This window comes from Saimiri boliviensis, chromosome 10 (assembly GCF_048565385.1).
Source record: "Saimiri boliviensis isolate mSaiBol1 chromosome 10, mSaiBol1.pri, whole genome shotgun sequence".
Classification (NCBI taxonomy): Eukaryota; Metazoa; Chordata; class Mammalia; order Primates; family Cebidae; genus Saimiri; species Saimiri boliviensis.
This window is the reverse complement of record NC_133458.1, coordinates 102,762,873-102,780,229: the sequence shown is the minus strand read 5'-3', so window position 1 is coordinate 102,780,229 and position 17,357 is coordinate 102,762,873. Positions and strand designations below refer to the sequence as shown.

At 48.6% G+C, this 17,357-nt stretch overlaps 1 protein-coding gene across 1 annotated transcript in view; it reads right to left on the bottom strand.

Moving 5' to 3' along the window:
* Positions 1 to 16,686, bottom strand: part of VOPP1 (VOPP1 WW domain binding protein) — a 96,046-nt gene extending 79,360 nt beyond the window's left edge. Inside the window, exon 1 of the mRNA XM_039462076.2 lies at positions 16,190 to 16,686. Within this exon, the coding sequence (XP_039318010.1) occupies positions 16,190 to 16,243 (54 nt within the window). The 5' untranslated portion in view covers positions 16,244 to 16,686. The remainder of the gene's footprint in view (positions 1 to 16,189) is intronic.
* Between the last annotated feature and the right edge of the window lie 671 nt (positions 16,687 to 17,357).

Here is a 17,357-nt window from a genome sequence, read left to right as displayed (position 1 = left end):
ATAGGATGGTAGTCATCAATTACCATTGACACAGCAGGGGGCTCTGCTGGGAATACAATTCTTTATGAGACTTTTGAAAGAGTAAACTAAATGTTGCTCACATAGGTCCCACTTACCAAAGCCTTTCCGGGCCTGCAGCAGCACACAGACTGCTTGTGCTGGACTCCCTTCAGTGAGTCCTGCTGATAAACACAGCACAGAGCAAATAAAGAGAAACTAATGAATGACCCCAACAGCCATTACCAAAACTCACTTTCTTTCTTTTCCATGTGTTCTAAGATGTTTCCCCGTAGATCCCCCGCCCCGACCCGTCCCTAATAACCTCTATACGGTAATGGGAACATAGGTGTGTGCCAGGATCCACCCTGGTCCTCACCCGGGAGGGGCCCCCAGTGCCTAACATACAAAACAGAAAGCTGCTGCACTCGCCCAGTGCCCCTGAGGGCAGCTTCTGCTCTCTCCCAGCCACCTGCTGGGCCTCCTCTGAGACCTTCTGAACCCAGCCCAACACAAAGGACTGGGCAAGTGCAGGCTACCTAGCAAGGTGGAGGGGGGAGGGGGGAGGGGGGAGAGGCAGGGGCTCAGCCCAGCAGGATGACGACCTTGACTCAGTGCCACAGTGAGCCTTGCCTGTCCCTTCCTGAGCCACCCTCCAGGACATAAACATGTTCACCCGCTTCTGGATTCCATAAGCCAAAATTCTCTTCTTCTAAATTTCCACATCCTACTTATAATAAAGACACAACACTTAGGATGGCGTGACTGAGTTTCTCAGTCTCTTAATAACCAAAACGCATAACGTGAACCATCAGGAGGAACTCCCTCTGGGCCAGGCCACGATGGAACCTCAAAGAGGAAAACGCTATGATTTTATCAACTTTATATGCTGAGGCTCTTAAGAACATGCTCTGAAGTCTGTGAAAACAAATAAACCTAAAAATTGTTTGAAACGCTTCCCCCCCACAAAATACTTAAAGCTTTGAGAGAAATGTGACTGTGATCTGAGTCACACATGTTACAATTTATGTTTCTCAGATTATAGATTAACTCGCTTTCTTCTTTTTCTTGTTCTGTCCATTGACTAAAGAGAATTAAACGATGCCAGGGTCAAAAGCCTCCTGCCCTCTGAATTAATGACCCTTGCTGCAGATTAACTCCCCCTTCATTGCCCTGCTTCCCTTAGACCAGATGACAGAAGACCCAGGACTATTACAGCCTCTCTTAAGAAAACATTAAATGTCCTCTTCCCAAAAAGAAACACCACCTAGAGACAATCAAATTGCTATAACATACACACCACCCTCATATGAACAATGTTGTAATCCTGCTAAAAACTCCCCTGTCTTGGCCCACATAAACGAAGCCTTCACTTCCTATATCAGAGAACGGACTCCATTTCTTTGGAGTTGGTGTTTCCAGGTGGTCTACGTACCGCATACTTGAATAAATGCTCTTTAAATCAGATTCTGACCCCTTTTCACTATTTTAGTTTGGCGAGTCAATCTGCTGAGGTTTGAATCCTAGGTCCGACTAGTAAAAATCTTGGGAAAGCCCCGGTCCACAACAAAATGGACAGGATGGCAGCACAGAGCCCGGGGCAGGGGGCAGGGGGCAGAGGGCTGCACGGATGAAATAGCACATGCTCAAAACAACGCCTGCCACACAGCAAGCACCTGCTAAGTGCTGGTTATCACACTGCCACCATCATCTGGAGAAATAAAGTTGGAAAGTTTAAAAAAATATTCAAACATAAGATGTTTCAAGAAAAAAAAGAATTTTTTTTTTTTGTGGTATGAGGTTTGATAGTTTTTTTTTTTTAATTGCATTTTAGGTTTTGGGGTACATGTGAAGAACATGCAAGATTGTTCCATAGGTACACACATGGCAGTGTGGTTTGCTGCCTTCCTCCCCATCACCTATATCTGGCATTTCTCCCCATGCTATCTCTCCCCAACTCCCCACCCCCCCGACCCCGTCCCTCCACACACATAAAGAAATTCTTGGGCCGGGCGTAGTGGCTTACACCTGTAATCCCAGCACTTTGGGAGGCTGAGGCGGGTGGATCACAAGGTCAAGAGATCGAGACCAACCTGGTCAACAAGGTGAAACCCCGTCTCTACTAAAAATCCAAAAAATTAGCTGGGCATGGTGGTGTGTGCCTGTAATCCCAGCTACTCAGGAGGCTGAGGCAGGAGAATTGCCTGAACCCAGGAGGTGGAGGTTGCGGTGAGCCGAGATCGCGCCACTGCACTCCAGCCTGGGTAACAAGAGCGAAACTCCGTCTCAAAAAAAAAGAAAAGAAGAAAAGGATTTTTAAAACCCCATATGACAGCAAGAAGGCTCCTATGTCTGTTTACATCTCCATCGCTGGCTTGACTTCCAATCTGAAAATAATGACTCTTTAGGACCCATCTAACGCCATCCCAGCCAAAATGAGCATCGCATTAGGAAATACTAGAATACTGTAGGGAGGCGGAAAGGAAGGGGTCAAGAAACGCTGCCCGGCCCCGACAGAGCAAAACACAGACATGAGAAGGACATGCTGGATGCTGACTGTTTGCATTTTGTGAGAAGCAGTTGCAACCTACACGCGACCACACGGCAGGACCGAACTTGGAGAGCGGAAGAATGGAAGGTGGAGCGCACGTGAGGGTGTGCAGAGACTCTGACCGACCCAGGCCCAGGGACTCCCACAGGAGGATGCCTAACCATGCCAGATAACTAACCACCTCTGAGTCTGCAGTATATGAACTGGGCTTCCTATCAATGAGGGCCCAAGACATTCTACTCAACGTGCAGTTTAATAAGGACTCTGTGGGGCATTGTAAGTAGAGACAGACAAGAACATCCTTCAATAGACAGTGGAATAGCAATGTGAGGGGTTGGAAGGACGGAAAATGAGGTATTTGTCAAAAAGTACAAAGTTCCAGTTATGCACACCAGTAAGTGCTAGAGAGCTGCTGTGCCACAGAGGGCCTGCAGTTAACACTGCTCTTCAAAATCTGTGTACTTAAAAATCTAAGGCATAGATCTTATCACACACAATAATAATCATCATCATTAGAGAGCAGGAGGAAGCTTTTAGAGGTTTCTGGCATAAATTGTGGAGGTGGTTTCATGGTGCAAACTCAACAAGTTGTATACATTAATTATGTGCAGCTTGTGGTATGTCAAAAATCACATACGAAAGAATGTTGAATTTTAAGAAAGAAAAATCCTTCGTATTTTTAACATGTTCTTTATACTTCCCCCAGACAACTACATGAAAACTCATACAAATAATATGTTTCCTACCGGCTAACTTGTTCAGGTGTGCACACCTGCAGGTGTGACAGATGTTGCTTTAATCACGGAGAGGACCCTGCCAGTCCAGAAACGCCCTGCTAATGTCAATTCTAACCATCTCTGCTCAGCCTCCAGAGAGCCCAGGCATCCCTGTCCAGAGGCTACTGTGCTATGTCAGGTGCTGTGATGCCTCTTCACCTCCCAGATCCACCCACCCATCCATTCCACCCCAGGTTCCTTGTAGACAATGACCCAAAAGACAGAGTAAAAGCTTAAGACTCCAGCCTCAAACACAGCATGGGTACAGGGTGAACACCAAACCCTGGTCTTATTAGTAAAACTGACTAACAAAGAAAGAGCTATCTCAGTGTTCTGAGACCTTTTCAGCAATAATAATGCAGAGTTGCTAAAAACCAAAGGAGAAATAAAGGAAAGGTCAGTGTTCAAGGTTAGACAGAAGATAGCCTCCCTGAAAAGTTTAATACCACCCTGCATTTCCTTCTGAAGACATAATTGCATTAATTTTACTTGTGCTCAAGCTTTGCAAACAACTTAGCTATATATAAGTCAGTAAGTGTCCAGTGGACAGTGACGGTTTCTTTTTTAGTGTGGTCCCTCATCCTCTGGACTGATGGCTTCAATGGGATCCTGAGCCATCTGTCAAAAGAACCATACATACAAGTGAATTCTGATAAACAGGGTGGGAGCTAAAAAAGGTACTGGTTCTAGGGGTGACAATCATCACTAAATAAATCCACCTCCATTCTCAGCAGCTTCTCTGAATACATCACTAGGTCACACTGACACTCAGAAAGGGACCAGAGACTCCTAATGAGGACTCCTACCCTTCCCGTCTTATGGAAGAATGTGAGCACTGCCCATTAGCAAGCCTCTGAGGGCAGCTGCTGCCCCCAGAGCCGATGGTGCCACTGGACCAACCAACAGGCCCCCACGGTGGAAGGACTCTCATGCCTGGCTCAGCTGACCAGGGCCCAGATGTTGTGATTTTTGAAGTCCAGCCCTTTTCTGCCAGGAAGCGATAAAAGCATCAATTGTGTCGAGTAACCTGTGATCTCAATTTGTTCAAGGCTCGCATTATGAGAGAAAGCCTTTTCCCTATCTGCAATTTATCTTCTCTTGCTATTCAGAAAGTCAGAGGTGAATCTCAGCTTCCACTGGGGTGACTAGCTATTAATAAAACCACCACATATTTTTCCTGTGTCATTCTACCAAGAACTCAAAGCATGCAACAGACCTACAACCTACGTTAATGACCCCATCCCAACCTAGGGCACGTGCAGAGGAACCGGAAAGTTCTCACTCACTCCTCCGCCCATGTCAGCCCCACCAAAGAACCTCAGAACATGGTAATGAAGTAGAAAAACCTTTACTAGCCAGGCATGGTGGCTCACGCCTGTAATCCCAGCACTTTGTGGGGGCTGAGGTGGGCGGATCACAAGGTCAGGAGTTCAAGACCAGCCTGGCCAATACAATGAAACCCTGTCTTTACTAAAAATACAAAAATTAGCTGGGTGTGGTCACGGGGCCTGTAGTCCCAGCTACTCAGGAGGCTGAGGCAGGAGAATGGCTTGAACCGGGGAGGTGGAGGTTGCAGTGAGCCGAGATCATGTCACTGCATTACAGCCTGGGTGACAGAGCAAGACTCGGTTAAAAACAAAACAAAACAAAAACCTTCACTGGCCAGGTGCGGTGGTTCTTGCCTGTAATCTCAGCACTCTTGGAAGGCCAAGGCGGGTCGATCACCTGAGGACAGGAACTCAAGACCAGCCTGGCCAACATGCTGAAACACCATCTCTACCAAAAATACAGAAATTAGGGGGGCATGGTGGCACACGCCTGTAGTCCCTGCTACTTGGGAGGCTGAGGTGGGAGAGTCGCTTGAACCCAGGAGGCACAGGTTGCAGTGAGCCAAGATCACACCACTGCACTCCAGCCTGGGCAAAAGAGTGAGGCTCTGTCTCAACCAAAAAATGAAAACAAAAAAACCTTTACCAACAGTGATTTCCCTACAATATCCATTTCAAGCAATATATTTTTTTCAACCCTGTGGAAAGTAGAGTAATGCCGCCTCCTGCCCACAAAGATGTCATCCTCCTAATCCACAGACCCTGGGAATGTCACCTTAGGTGGCAAAAGGGGCTTTGCAGATGTGATTAAGGTAAGGCTCTTACAATGAGGAGATTATGCAGGTAACTCAGGTGGGCCCAATGTAATCTGAAGAGTCTTTACAGTGACAGAGGGAGACAGATGCACAAGACAAATCAGAAGATGTAGCATTGCTGGCTTTGAAGGGGAGGAAGGGACCACCAGCCAAGAAATGCAGGCAGTCCCTAGATGATGGGACAGGCCAGGAAACGGAGCCTCCCCCAGAGCCTCCAGAAGAAACACGGGCCTGCTGACATTCTTGAATCCAGCCCAGTGAGAGCCATTAGGGCTTCTGACCTCCAGAACGGGACGATAACAAATCTGGATTGGTTTAAGCCACCAAGTATTTGTAGTCACTTGCTGCAGCTACAACAGGAAATGAATGCAGAGGTCACAAGGAGTTCTCTCACAGGCCAGCAGCCCTACTCTCCCCTCTGTACCTGTCCTACTCCCTCACTCCCATGTCAACCTCTTCTTTCTACCAATATGCCTTTGTTCATTTTCCAATCCATCAACCCCCTTCTAACCCTACACACTCAAGAAATGACCCTAACTCAGCCATCAAAACAATAATTCCCCCAAATCCTCTCACTCCTGGCATACTGCCATCCTGCATCAGTCCCCAGGTCTGGCAGCCACCTTTCTACCTCCCTGCTGCCGTGCTGATAGAGGGCCAGCCAGGGCACTCGGCTGTACCCAGGACTGTGCGAAGTGCTCACTCTGCACCCCGACCGCGGATGCTCTGAGATGCACATGCACAGCCTCCCAGGGCCCTCACCACAACCGCTGTGTGACCTGCACCGTGACCTGGAGGCCAAGGTCTTTACCAGCTTACCTCTGTGGCTTACTTCAACACGACTTCCCAACATCCCACCGGGGTCGCCGCCCTTTTCCCACTGAACTTCAAGTCTATCCGCATCTTCCCTCTTGATGACTTCCTCATCTCCTTCTTCACACCCCGACTCCCCTTCCTAAGGTTAACTTCTACACACAAGCTCCTGATCCCATTCCCCTCACTGTGCCAAACTCTTCAGGAACAGATAGGCCCTCTAGGAGCTTAAGGTCTAAAGAATTCACGTGAAAAAAAAAAAAACCAGGCAGTTACAGTATCTGAGCTCAGAACACCTGGGAGTAGCTTGCCCAAGTCGGGCACCTAACTCAGGTACTGAGTGAACAATCAGAGTGGCCTTCCATGACACCACCTGAGGGTTTTCAAGTATGGTGGGAGTTGAAATGGCAAGGTCAGAGGGATGGGAAAACAGGACGAGAAAGTGTGGCACCTTCGGGACCCAAAGCAGTCGGTTTAGTCTGCAGGGCTGAATGAAGACTTCTGATCCTCATCTGTGCATCAGAAGCAACGTGTATCTGTTACAAAATAAAGATGCCTGGGCCCCAGGTGCACGTAATTGCTCAAAACACCCTACTTCATTCTAATGTACAGCCAAAGCTGAGAAAGGTAGCGGAGTCTCTGCGGACACCGAAGGCTTTCCAAGGGCACCCCTCCACACTGCTAAAGGACTCGCATTCCAAACATTCATCGTCCATAAAGCAGACTCCACGGGTCCGCTTTCCTAAAGCTGACTGCCTGAGACACAGACCCTGGTCCAGATGCCGGTCCAGCGACAGTTCCCCTTTCACAATTACCCTCCCCCCCCTTTACAAAGAAAGGCAAGGCTCCCTCCCATTTCTAGTCTTACTGGAATGTGCTGGTCCAGAACTAAAAACTCTCCAAGGTACTGATCTAAGGACACTGAAAATACTGGTAGTGACACTGTTAAAGAGAAATGGTTCTGACGCTTGTCAAAATGGTAAGGCTTTATTCAAGTCTATTGCAATAGGGGTCAATCTATTGCAACAGAGGAGAGGTATAGCCGAATAACTGTTTTAAAAATTAACTCAGATACACACTTTGTTACAAAAAAATGACAGATCAAAACTAGACTTTCAAGGATAAATACATATTTCGTTAGAAGAAAATTCTACAGAGAAAGTAGAAATTCAAAAAGGGAATGCTATATTTGCAATCATTAGAAATTATTTGCCAATTTTTAAAAGAATGATAATCAGTGTCAAATGCTAATGGTATTTAGATTCTACTGGATACATTAGAAGAGTGACATTATGGTTTAATTTTTAATAATGTTTACAATACATGAGAAATCAAATCCATTTTAACCATTTAAAATCTGTGATAAACAAAATCACACAGGTTGAGTAACCCTTACCTGAGACGCTTGAGACCAGAAGTGTTTTGGATTTTGAATTTTTTTGAATTTTGGAATATTAGCATATACACAGTGAAATATCTTGGGGATGGAACCCAAGTCTAAACATGAAATCCATTTACGTTCATGTATACCTTACACATATAGCCTGAAAGTGATTTTATGCAATATTTTTAATACTTGTGTGCATGAATGATGTACCACATAAGGTCAGGTGTGAAATTTTCCACCTGCAGCATCACATTGGTGCTCAAAAAGTTTCAGATTTTGCAGCACTTAGGACTTTGGATTTTTGGATTAGGGATACTTAACCTGTACCACTTAAAATTATGTGACAGGGTATAGAGTATTTGAAAATTCCCTAAGAGAGTATACAAGCAAACATTTTGACATCCTTTGAGCTACAGAAAACGGCTCCATTTGGGAGGAAAGAAATTAGAAGGAAAGAAAATTCCTGAGGAGATTCTAAGGCAAAGAACAGTGTTTGGAATCTATCTTGAGTGCAGCAGAGAAGAGAGGTTGCAGAGATTTCCTCTAAGGGAGGGTGCTGGTTCACACAGCTGCCCTGAGGCTATAAGGACCTGGCTTCATTCACTGTATGACTGGCTTCTTCTCTCTCCAAGTAAAGGGAAGGAGGAGGAAATAGGAACTAGGACCTTCCTCAATAATAATCTCATCAACACCCCTCATCACACACACACACACACACACACACACACACACACTCTCTCTCTCTCTCTCTCTTTCTCTCTCTCTCTCTCTCTGTCTCTCTCTGTCTCTGTTTCCCATAAGGAACTGTCCCCACCCTCTCCATAATGCCATGTTTTGACCCTTGATGACACTCAGATCACAAAACAGCAAGAGACTGAGGCCAACTAAACAGCTAAAGGGTTTCACTCATCATTCCTCCCAGTATTAAAAGTCAAGTTGTCACCTGAATAGCTGCTCAACCACCCTAGGGGAGGAGATGGCTGTGGACCCTTTTTTGGTCTTACCCAGGGCAGAAATTAAGAGCCAAGTATGATCATAATCACAATCTTCCTTTCCCTTGTTACAGATGCTTATAACAAAGTTTCTTCTTAATCTAGTCACAGATAATACTAAAATAACAAGCAAACACAATTGTCAATTGACAGGATAAGGAAGCCCTCCTCCGCAGGTGTGCAGCTGCCTGGGCACAGGAAACTTGCTTGGGAATGACCGACAACATAAACATTCTGTTAATCCACCATGGGCCACGAATTCCAGACCAAGTAGGGCATCTTCCAAAGGGCCTCCAGCAACACTGAGGGATTTCTCATTACAGGTGAACTCGCTGATTCAGTGGAAGCTTAGGTTTACTCAAAGACTCCCAGGTGACTCAGAAGGAGTTGAGATTCTGTAACATACAGTCATGGCGCCATCCAAATGCGACTCCTAACGACCACCAGACATGCCCTGTGCTCGAAGTAAGCAACTCATCAATTTCAAACCTGACTTACAACATATCTCTTTGCGCTGGCCGGAGGACACTGTTCTCCTGTTGAGAGCGTTGAAGTACATAGTTGCACTTCCTGAAATTTTCTATCTATGTATTAGTCACTGCCTCCCTGTCTTCACTGACCATTTGATTCTTTAACCCTGACCAGTGAAGGTCAGTGTTTGCTAATGGTGGAATCCAACGGCCTCCTGCAAGGCTCTTCCCCACTGCTCCATGATACCTGAGTGCAGATCGCCTTCACGGTTAGACACCCGGTGCCTGCATGCTAGACTCTCATTGGTTGGATCTCTTTTCACCAAGCGCAGATCATCAAACACCTCAAAGCCAGCATGTGACTTTTTAAAATTAAGAATATCATTACTCTGCAAGTCAAAATCTCAGTCTTCCATGTCTATCCAGAAGAGGTCTCTGTATTCGACTCTGCTGTAACATGTTAATCAGTTGGAAAAGCCAACAAGAGTATAATAATCAAATCTGTTCATGGCATAAAACGATACGGGCCACTGGATTTTAAAAAAGTGTTCAGACAGATGCTGACAGGCTTAAGTAGATGAGATGAAAAAAGTAACGTGAAATACAATTGGAACCGATGTAAAGTCCTCAATTTAGGTATTAAAAAAATAATAAACAGCTCCACAACTGTTGTGAGGTGTCACGGGTTAGCAGCACACGTTAAAAAGATTGAAGTCTCACTGCAAACTCAGGGTGAAATCTCCTGGCTGCAGGGTGGAGGTGGGAGTATGATCCTATCTGCTTAATGACAAAGGCCAAAGATGGTGATGGTGCCAGTCAGGCCACACCCACAGACCAGAGCTTCTTATTGTTCAATTAAGTGCCAATGGGCAGGAGCTGGAGGGGAACCGAAGGTTTCAGGACAAAACACAGGAAACACTGGGCTCATTCCTGCTGAGAGTTCCCCAGCACCCCAGCCCACTTAACACCGGCAGTTCCATTACCAATCTCTGATCCCAAGATCACAGGAAGAGTGCAACCCAAATACCACACAGACAGCAAACAGGTCCTGCAGACCTCACAAACGTGCAGCAGCTCAAGGAGTCAATGAGAGTGGCAAAAACTCTGGCAGTCAAGCCATTTAATATAACCCCACAGGTGCCCAAATGAGAATGATACAGATAAAAAGGACAAAGAGAAGCTGGAGGTGGGAGTGGTGGGGGGTTTCCTGGCTAGCGCAACTCTTCTAGGAAAAAAACCTTTGCTATGATCATGGGACTAAAGTCCAATGTCAAGTGAAGGACTGCCCTATATGCGCATCATAGAATTTTGTCAGGAAAATTACAGTGTCCCCCCAAAACAGACTCATCATTCTAAAATGAGTACTCAAGAGCCTGACCAATATGGTGAAACCCCATCTCTACTTAAAAAAAAAAAAAAAAAAAAAAACCTAGCCAGGCTATGGTGGCATGCACCTGTAATCCCAGCTACTCAGGAGGCTGCGGCAGGAGAATTGCTTGAACCTGGGAGGTGGAGGTTGCAGTGAGCCGAGATCACACCCCTGCGCTCCAGCCTGGGTGACAGAGAGAGACCCTGTCTCAAAATAAATAAATAAAGTAAAATAAAAATAACAAAAATAACATGAGTACTCAGGATGACATTAACTTATTTTTACAATTTGATCTTTTTTTATTTTTTCAAAATAAAGTCCCAACCAAACTTTTTTCCACTTTGACTAGGAAATGTTTATCCATGACTCAAATGGATTAACGCGAAATGGCCTTTTTCTAGGACCAATCATTTTCAGATATTGAGGACATCCTGGTCACCATCCAGTCTAGAATTTTCAAACTGCAGCTGTGTGGATGGTGAGATGATTCAAGACCACCTCTGGGAGGAAACAACGGCAGGTGAGGCCTGGAGAAGAACACACACACGAAGGGGACCACACAGCTGTGTTCGAAGACTGCGGGCCTGTCATTGTGATACTTCTGAAGAGCCCACGAGTGCAGACTGCGGACCAGGCAGAAAACACTGTCATTTCCCCTCAATATTACCAAAAAAAAAGAAAAAAAGAAAACTGTTAACAACTGAAGTTGCCCCAAAAGTTGATACTTTGTCTTGAGAGACAATGGGTTCTCATCACTAGAGGTGCTCCGCTGCGCTCCAGCCCTTCCCTTTCTCCCACTGCCGACCTGCTCAGTTCCTGCCCACAAGGCCCTTACCCACTGACCACTTTACTCATTCAGGTGTCCACTGAGTCCCTGCTCTGCGCCAGGCATGGTTCTTCCAGGAGCTGAGGATATGTCAATCAATAAATCAGAGCAGAACCTTCGCCCCTAAATGGCTTACATAGTGAAAAGTAAATTCTGTCAATTTTAAAGATAGTTAAAGGAAGGGGAGGATACTGTTCACAGTAAGGTAGACCAGGAAGAGAACTGGGAAGAAATTTTAAATAGGGTGGTCAAGACAGACCTCACTGACAAGGTGACATCTAAGAAGCTTCATCAGGAGGACATGATAGAGAGTCCTAGGAAACGCCCTTGCCCTGGGGAGGTAATCAAGTGAGCATTAGCCTAATCCCATCCTTGTCCTGTATTTTTAAGTCATTTACCCCCCCAGTTAGCCTTTATAACTGTGCCCAAAGTAAAGGAAAACAAAGACCATGGAAAGCCCCAGGTGTGGGCCCAGTGCCCTGGGCCCTCCTCAGACACCTGGGGCCAGGCTTTCCCTGCTTCAGAGCAGAACTCCTGCCACCCGGTTCACCTGCTGCTGCCACTTCTCACTCGTGACCACCTGGCCTCCTGTGGAGCTTCCAGAGACGGCAGATTCCCTGCAGGATTCTTTTTCATTCAAATTGCATATTGCTCAGTTTCTAAAAACTCTAAAGAGTGGGTGGGCTGGAAAGGTTTATTTCAGGAAATTGGCAGCCAGGAACTGCCACATTTGTTGGAATTCCAGGGCACAAAAAACATTTGGCAAGAGACAGAAAACACTCTTAAACATAACTCGGTTCTAATTTCCAGACTTCCAGGCGTCAATATATACAGGACTTCAAAAAAAATACTCGGTATCCTGATTTTTCCCTAGTTCAAAGACAATGTCCACTTTCCAATCCTCTCTCTCTAAGACACGACGGCTCCTTTTTCTAGTCCAAGAAGAACTGTTATTTTGCCTGATAGCATTGAAGCACAAGGCAACCTGGCTTAAGAGTTTCCAGCTCTTGGTTCCTGGCAAAGATCAGAAAGATAATGAGACGGGTCCCTTCACTAAAATGATTCTACCTCCTTGGAAGCAGAACCCAGAGCACTGGCACTGGCGAATTTTACACTAAATAGTATACTACACACTTCTGGGCTCACTTCTGTAAGAACAGAGCCCTTCAAACAAACACTAAGTAGATTTCAAAAGTGTCAACAACCAAAACGCTAGAAAGAGACTGCAGTGGCAGTTATCTAGAAAACAATGCACAGAACACAAAGCCCTGGGGAGGTGCACATGCTCAGGGCCTCATTACTCCTGGGGTGTAACTAAAGTGTAGTCAGTTTTAAAACCCTTTTTTTCTTTTAGTTTCCAAGGAGTTACTGCGTGAAGGCCACTGGGAATTACTTCAGCAGGGCTACTAGGAGACAGCTTGGTACTTTTTTTCTTCCTGTAAGGATTGTTTGCAGGACCTCACTTCAGCCAGCTGGCACAACAGAAGCATAGAACCTCAGCATTTTATGAACCAAAAAGGCCTCTGAGGTTCCCTACTCTTAGCCACCCTTGAGAATCTGCTACATTTGTGAACTGGGTCCCTGGATCATACCCAGCTGGCACAGAGTGACAGGAGAGAGGGAGATAAAATCAGGGCCCTCACTGGCTGCACATGGAATTCTGGAAACTCTGAGTTAATAGAAAAGAAAGGTCACTCCAGTAATGAGCTTCCAAGAAGCCTCCCTAGGGGAGAGATGGTGTTCTCAGCTGCCTGGGCTTCAGGAGGGGAACACAACCAGGGTTTCTTGGGAGAGTCCTGGTGATGCCCGCTGTCCAGGCACAGTTCTTAACAGCATCTGATTTCACTCTCCAAAGTGTCACCGGTTGTAGGCCAAATCACATGGTCTTTCTAAGGAAGGATGACTGAGTTTCTTTTCTTTTCTTTTTTTTTTTTTTTTTTTGAGACATTGGCTTGCTCTGTCACCAGGCTGGAGAGCAATGGCGTGATCTTGGCTCACTGCAACCTTTGCCTCCTGGGTTCCAGCAATTCTCCTGCCTCAGCCCCCTCCCCCGATGCCCGCCAGTAGCTGGGACTACAGGTGCACCACCACCACGCCCTGCTGAGCTAATTTTTGTATTTTTCACAGAGACGAGGTTTTACCATGTTGGCCAGGACGGTCTTGATCTCTTAACCTTGTGATCTGCCTGCCTCGGCCTTCCAAAGTGCTGGGATTACAGGCGTGAGCCATCTCACCAGGCCAGGTGACTGGGTTTCCAAGGGGCATACGCTCTCCAAGCCCACCACCGCCCTAGAAATGTATAGCATGCAAATTTCTAACATGTTCCTGTTAGGAATGTACAGCATGCAAAATCTTAACATGTTCCTTCCTCCACAGGGCAGAGGAAGCAGAGCATCTCGGCTGGGTACACACTGGAACCACATCGCCCCAGTTAGGATCTTAAGCCCTCACAATTAACAGCAGTGAGACTTGAGACACACTCTCTAACACCTCCCATTTGAAAAAAAAAAAAAAAGATCAGAGTAATTGCTAGGAGGATTAATGAGAAAACATTTGTAACATGTACAGAAAAGTGCCTAGCAGTTACCCTGGAGCACTCTTTGAATGTCTGCCAAGCAAAAATAAATATGCAGTTCTATGTCTAATAGGTAAGTAAATTTTTATAAAGGGACGCTGAGGCAAGGGAGGAAAGCCCTTCTCAAAACAGCCTTTGGATTACCCTTCCTACTCAAGGACCTCTCACTAACACAGACACCCTATGCATGTGAGATTCTGGATGGTGCCAGCTAGGGACAGGGTGCCGGGGCGGGGGGGGGGGGGGGGGCGGAGCCACCACTGCCACAAGGCCACCCCTTAATTTCAGGTGGTTTATGATCAACCATATGGCAAATTTAGACACTGAAACCAGCTCAGCCAGAACAAAGAGGCTAAGACAAATGTCCCAGGTTGCAGCTGGCAGTCAGAGGCCAAAAGCCACCAAATAGCTCCCGGGGAAGCTTTTATGAACTCAATGTGAAGAGAGCCATTTGCCACGGTGCATGCTTCGCACCTGCCACTGCACATCCAGGTATGTGATTCAGGACTTCAGAATCATCCCAGGTGCCATCAGAGCACCCCACGGGAGATGAAACACCTCAGCTACAAATTCCTTACATGCAATTCCATGTGATGAATGATAAAGAAATCTTAATTCCTCAGAGACGCTTCTCCAGCACAGACAAAAGTGGGTACTTAGGATAACCACCATGTCAAAGTGGGTATGTCTCATCCGAAATAAAAACAGCCAATCATCTAATATTTGACTTTGTGAAAGTATCACCTTGGGCATTTAGGTTTCAGTTTTACATCATGTTTCAACTTTGCAGACATGATCTGAACTCCTATTAAGACGGTTAATTCTTATGTAACCAAACAATTATTTGGGAACGAATGGAACCGCTGAGGCCATCTAGGCTACACACAGGGGACAGAGCCACTCAAACAGAAGGCCTGGGAGACATGGGTGACATAAACTAGAGGGAAAGGAATGCTAAATACTATCAACCAATGCCGATTAAAAAAAGATTGTAAGTATCCGTACACACAGTAAGATACACACACATCTGTTTTCATGTGATTAGTAGTCTCCGATTCACCTCTTTGTTCTCTATGGTGAGTCACTGAGAGAATGTGATTCCCAAGATTTTAAAATTCTGAACAAATGGAAAGAATGCAAGCAGAGGCACTCCACGAAAACATGAAACATCAGGTTAGGGGGATATTTCTGAACAGAAACAGGAAGTCTTGGCTACAGCCGGGCCTGGAGCAAGGAGACACTTTTCCGCCAGCCTTCCTTTCAGGAAAACTAACACTTTTCCTCCAGCATTTTGTAATAATTACTTTTTAATAAAAGGCCAAGCCAAACTAGTAATTTCCAGCATCAACCTTCAACTGTTAAGGAAGAGAGTTTCACAACTTCCGAAAACAGAGAGAGGCGTGGGACTCATTACCTATTTACTTTAACTTCATTAATTTAATGTAAATTTCCTTCAAAATTACAAGGCTGAGGAGAAAGCCGAACAAGCCCTGATTCAGACTCGACACCCCAGAATTCCTCCAGCTCGCATTTTAAGGAACCTGCTTTAGCGAGAAGTGGGTGGCCCCACGCGATTACGGTTTCACAGCCAGGAGCAGCCGCGGTCCCCGCCAGGGCTGCCGCCACCGGCGCTCGAACCCAGAAGCCGCTCAACAAGTTGCCCGCCGGCTTCGGCTGCGCACCCCAGCGCGCCAGGATCTCCGCGGAGCCTCCTCCCGCACCTCAAGGCCGAGCTTCATTTTCACACGCGGAAACGCCTCCGCCCGCAGCTCACCTCCGCAGCCCCCCAACGCACCCGCGACACCCCACAGTCCCCTCCGCCCGCTCCCCCTCGCCCCAGCTCGGCCCCCGTCCCTCCCCAACCCCGAACCGCCCGGCGCCCCGAACTCTCCGCGCCTGCGCCGCGCCCAAGGAACCCCCCACCCCCACCCCACGCTGGGCCCCTCCGATGCTCGGTCCTCCGCGGCGGGGAGGGGGGCGGACGGTGCACAAAGGTCACCCCGAGCTCGCGGAGGCGACCCGCGCGGGAAACACGCTCGCCCGCAGGGTGGGGGCGGGGTGCGAGAACCGAAGGAACGACGGGGGGCGCGGACCGGGGTGGGAGCCTCCCAGCCACGGGGGTCCCGCACCTCCCAGCTCCGGGGCGCGCGCAGGGCTGCGGGGCGGCGGCTCCCCGTCGCTCCACCGTCCGCGCTCTCTGGGAAGGTCCTCCGGGGCGCCTCGGAACTGCGCGCCCCAGCCGCCAGCACGGGGGCCGCGCCTCCGGCAGCGCCCGGCCCCGGGTCCCTACCTCCAAGAGCAGCCCGAGCAGCAGCGCCGCCACCGTCGCCGGCTGTCGCCTCATGGCTCCTCGCGTCCTCTCCGGCGCGCCCGGACGCGGGGTCGCAGGCGCGGTTCGCGACACGGCCCCTGCGCGGGGCGGACGGGCGGACTGGAGCCGGGAGCCGGCGAGCGCTGGGGGCCCGGCGGGGAGCGAGCGGGAGCCCGAGCGCGCCGCGCAGCCCTCGCAGCGCTCCGCCCCCGGCCGCCGCTCGCTCCCGACACGCCCGGCCAGGCGCGCGCCCGCGGGCTCCGGGAACCGGAGGCCCGGCCTGGGGCGCGGCTGCGGGGCGCGCGCGTCCGGGGCGGGAGGAGGTGCCGCACCGCCCCGCGAATGGGAGGGGGCTGCCAGGCTCTGCCTCCCGGAGGGAGGTCGTCCTGTCGCCCTTGAAGAGACCCAGGAAGGCTTTGAAAAGAAGCGGGGTCTCCGCGGGAGGAAGCTGTTTGCCTGGGAGGTGGCCGCAGACGAACCCACTGCTCAGTCTGGCATCCCGAAGCCGCTGCGCTCCTGGCTCTCCCCGCGGTTCCTGCGCGCCGCGGGGGCGGTGCCCCCACACCCACGCGTGATGGGAAGGCGGCTGGGGGTGGGAAAGCCCATCGAAATAGAAGGTCCCAACAGCTCGCCGCTCCCTTGAATGTGGCTATTTTTTATGCCAGTGTCCTCCTACGCTGTCCCTGCTTGAACTTGACCGCAACCTCCCCCGCCTTGCAGGGCACTCCCCAGTCGCAGACAGCTGTGCAGAGCTCGCGCTGTGCTCGCCTCCGCTGACCCCGCCTCCATGTCCTCGCAGACATCCTTTTTTCACAGCACAGCTCAGGTCCCACCTCATTCATGAGGTGATTCGGCAAACACTGTTGAACTTGTAAGATGTGCCGGATCCTGAACTGCAGGCTGAAAGGAGGACAGGAAAACTGCTCCTGTCGCCTGGAGGGAGGGAGAGTCGCTTAAACCACCTGATGCAGAATGCTCAGTGTGGAGAGCAGGAGGTAGATGCATCACAGAGGGGCATCAAGGAGTGAGCCGCGCCGCACAGGAGGCAGAAGGAGGGGGGCACACAAACAGATGTCACCCGAGGCAAGTCCCCAACGTTTTCCCAGCTTTCAAAGGCTCATTTGATTAATATAGAGCGTGCACCATC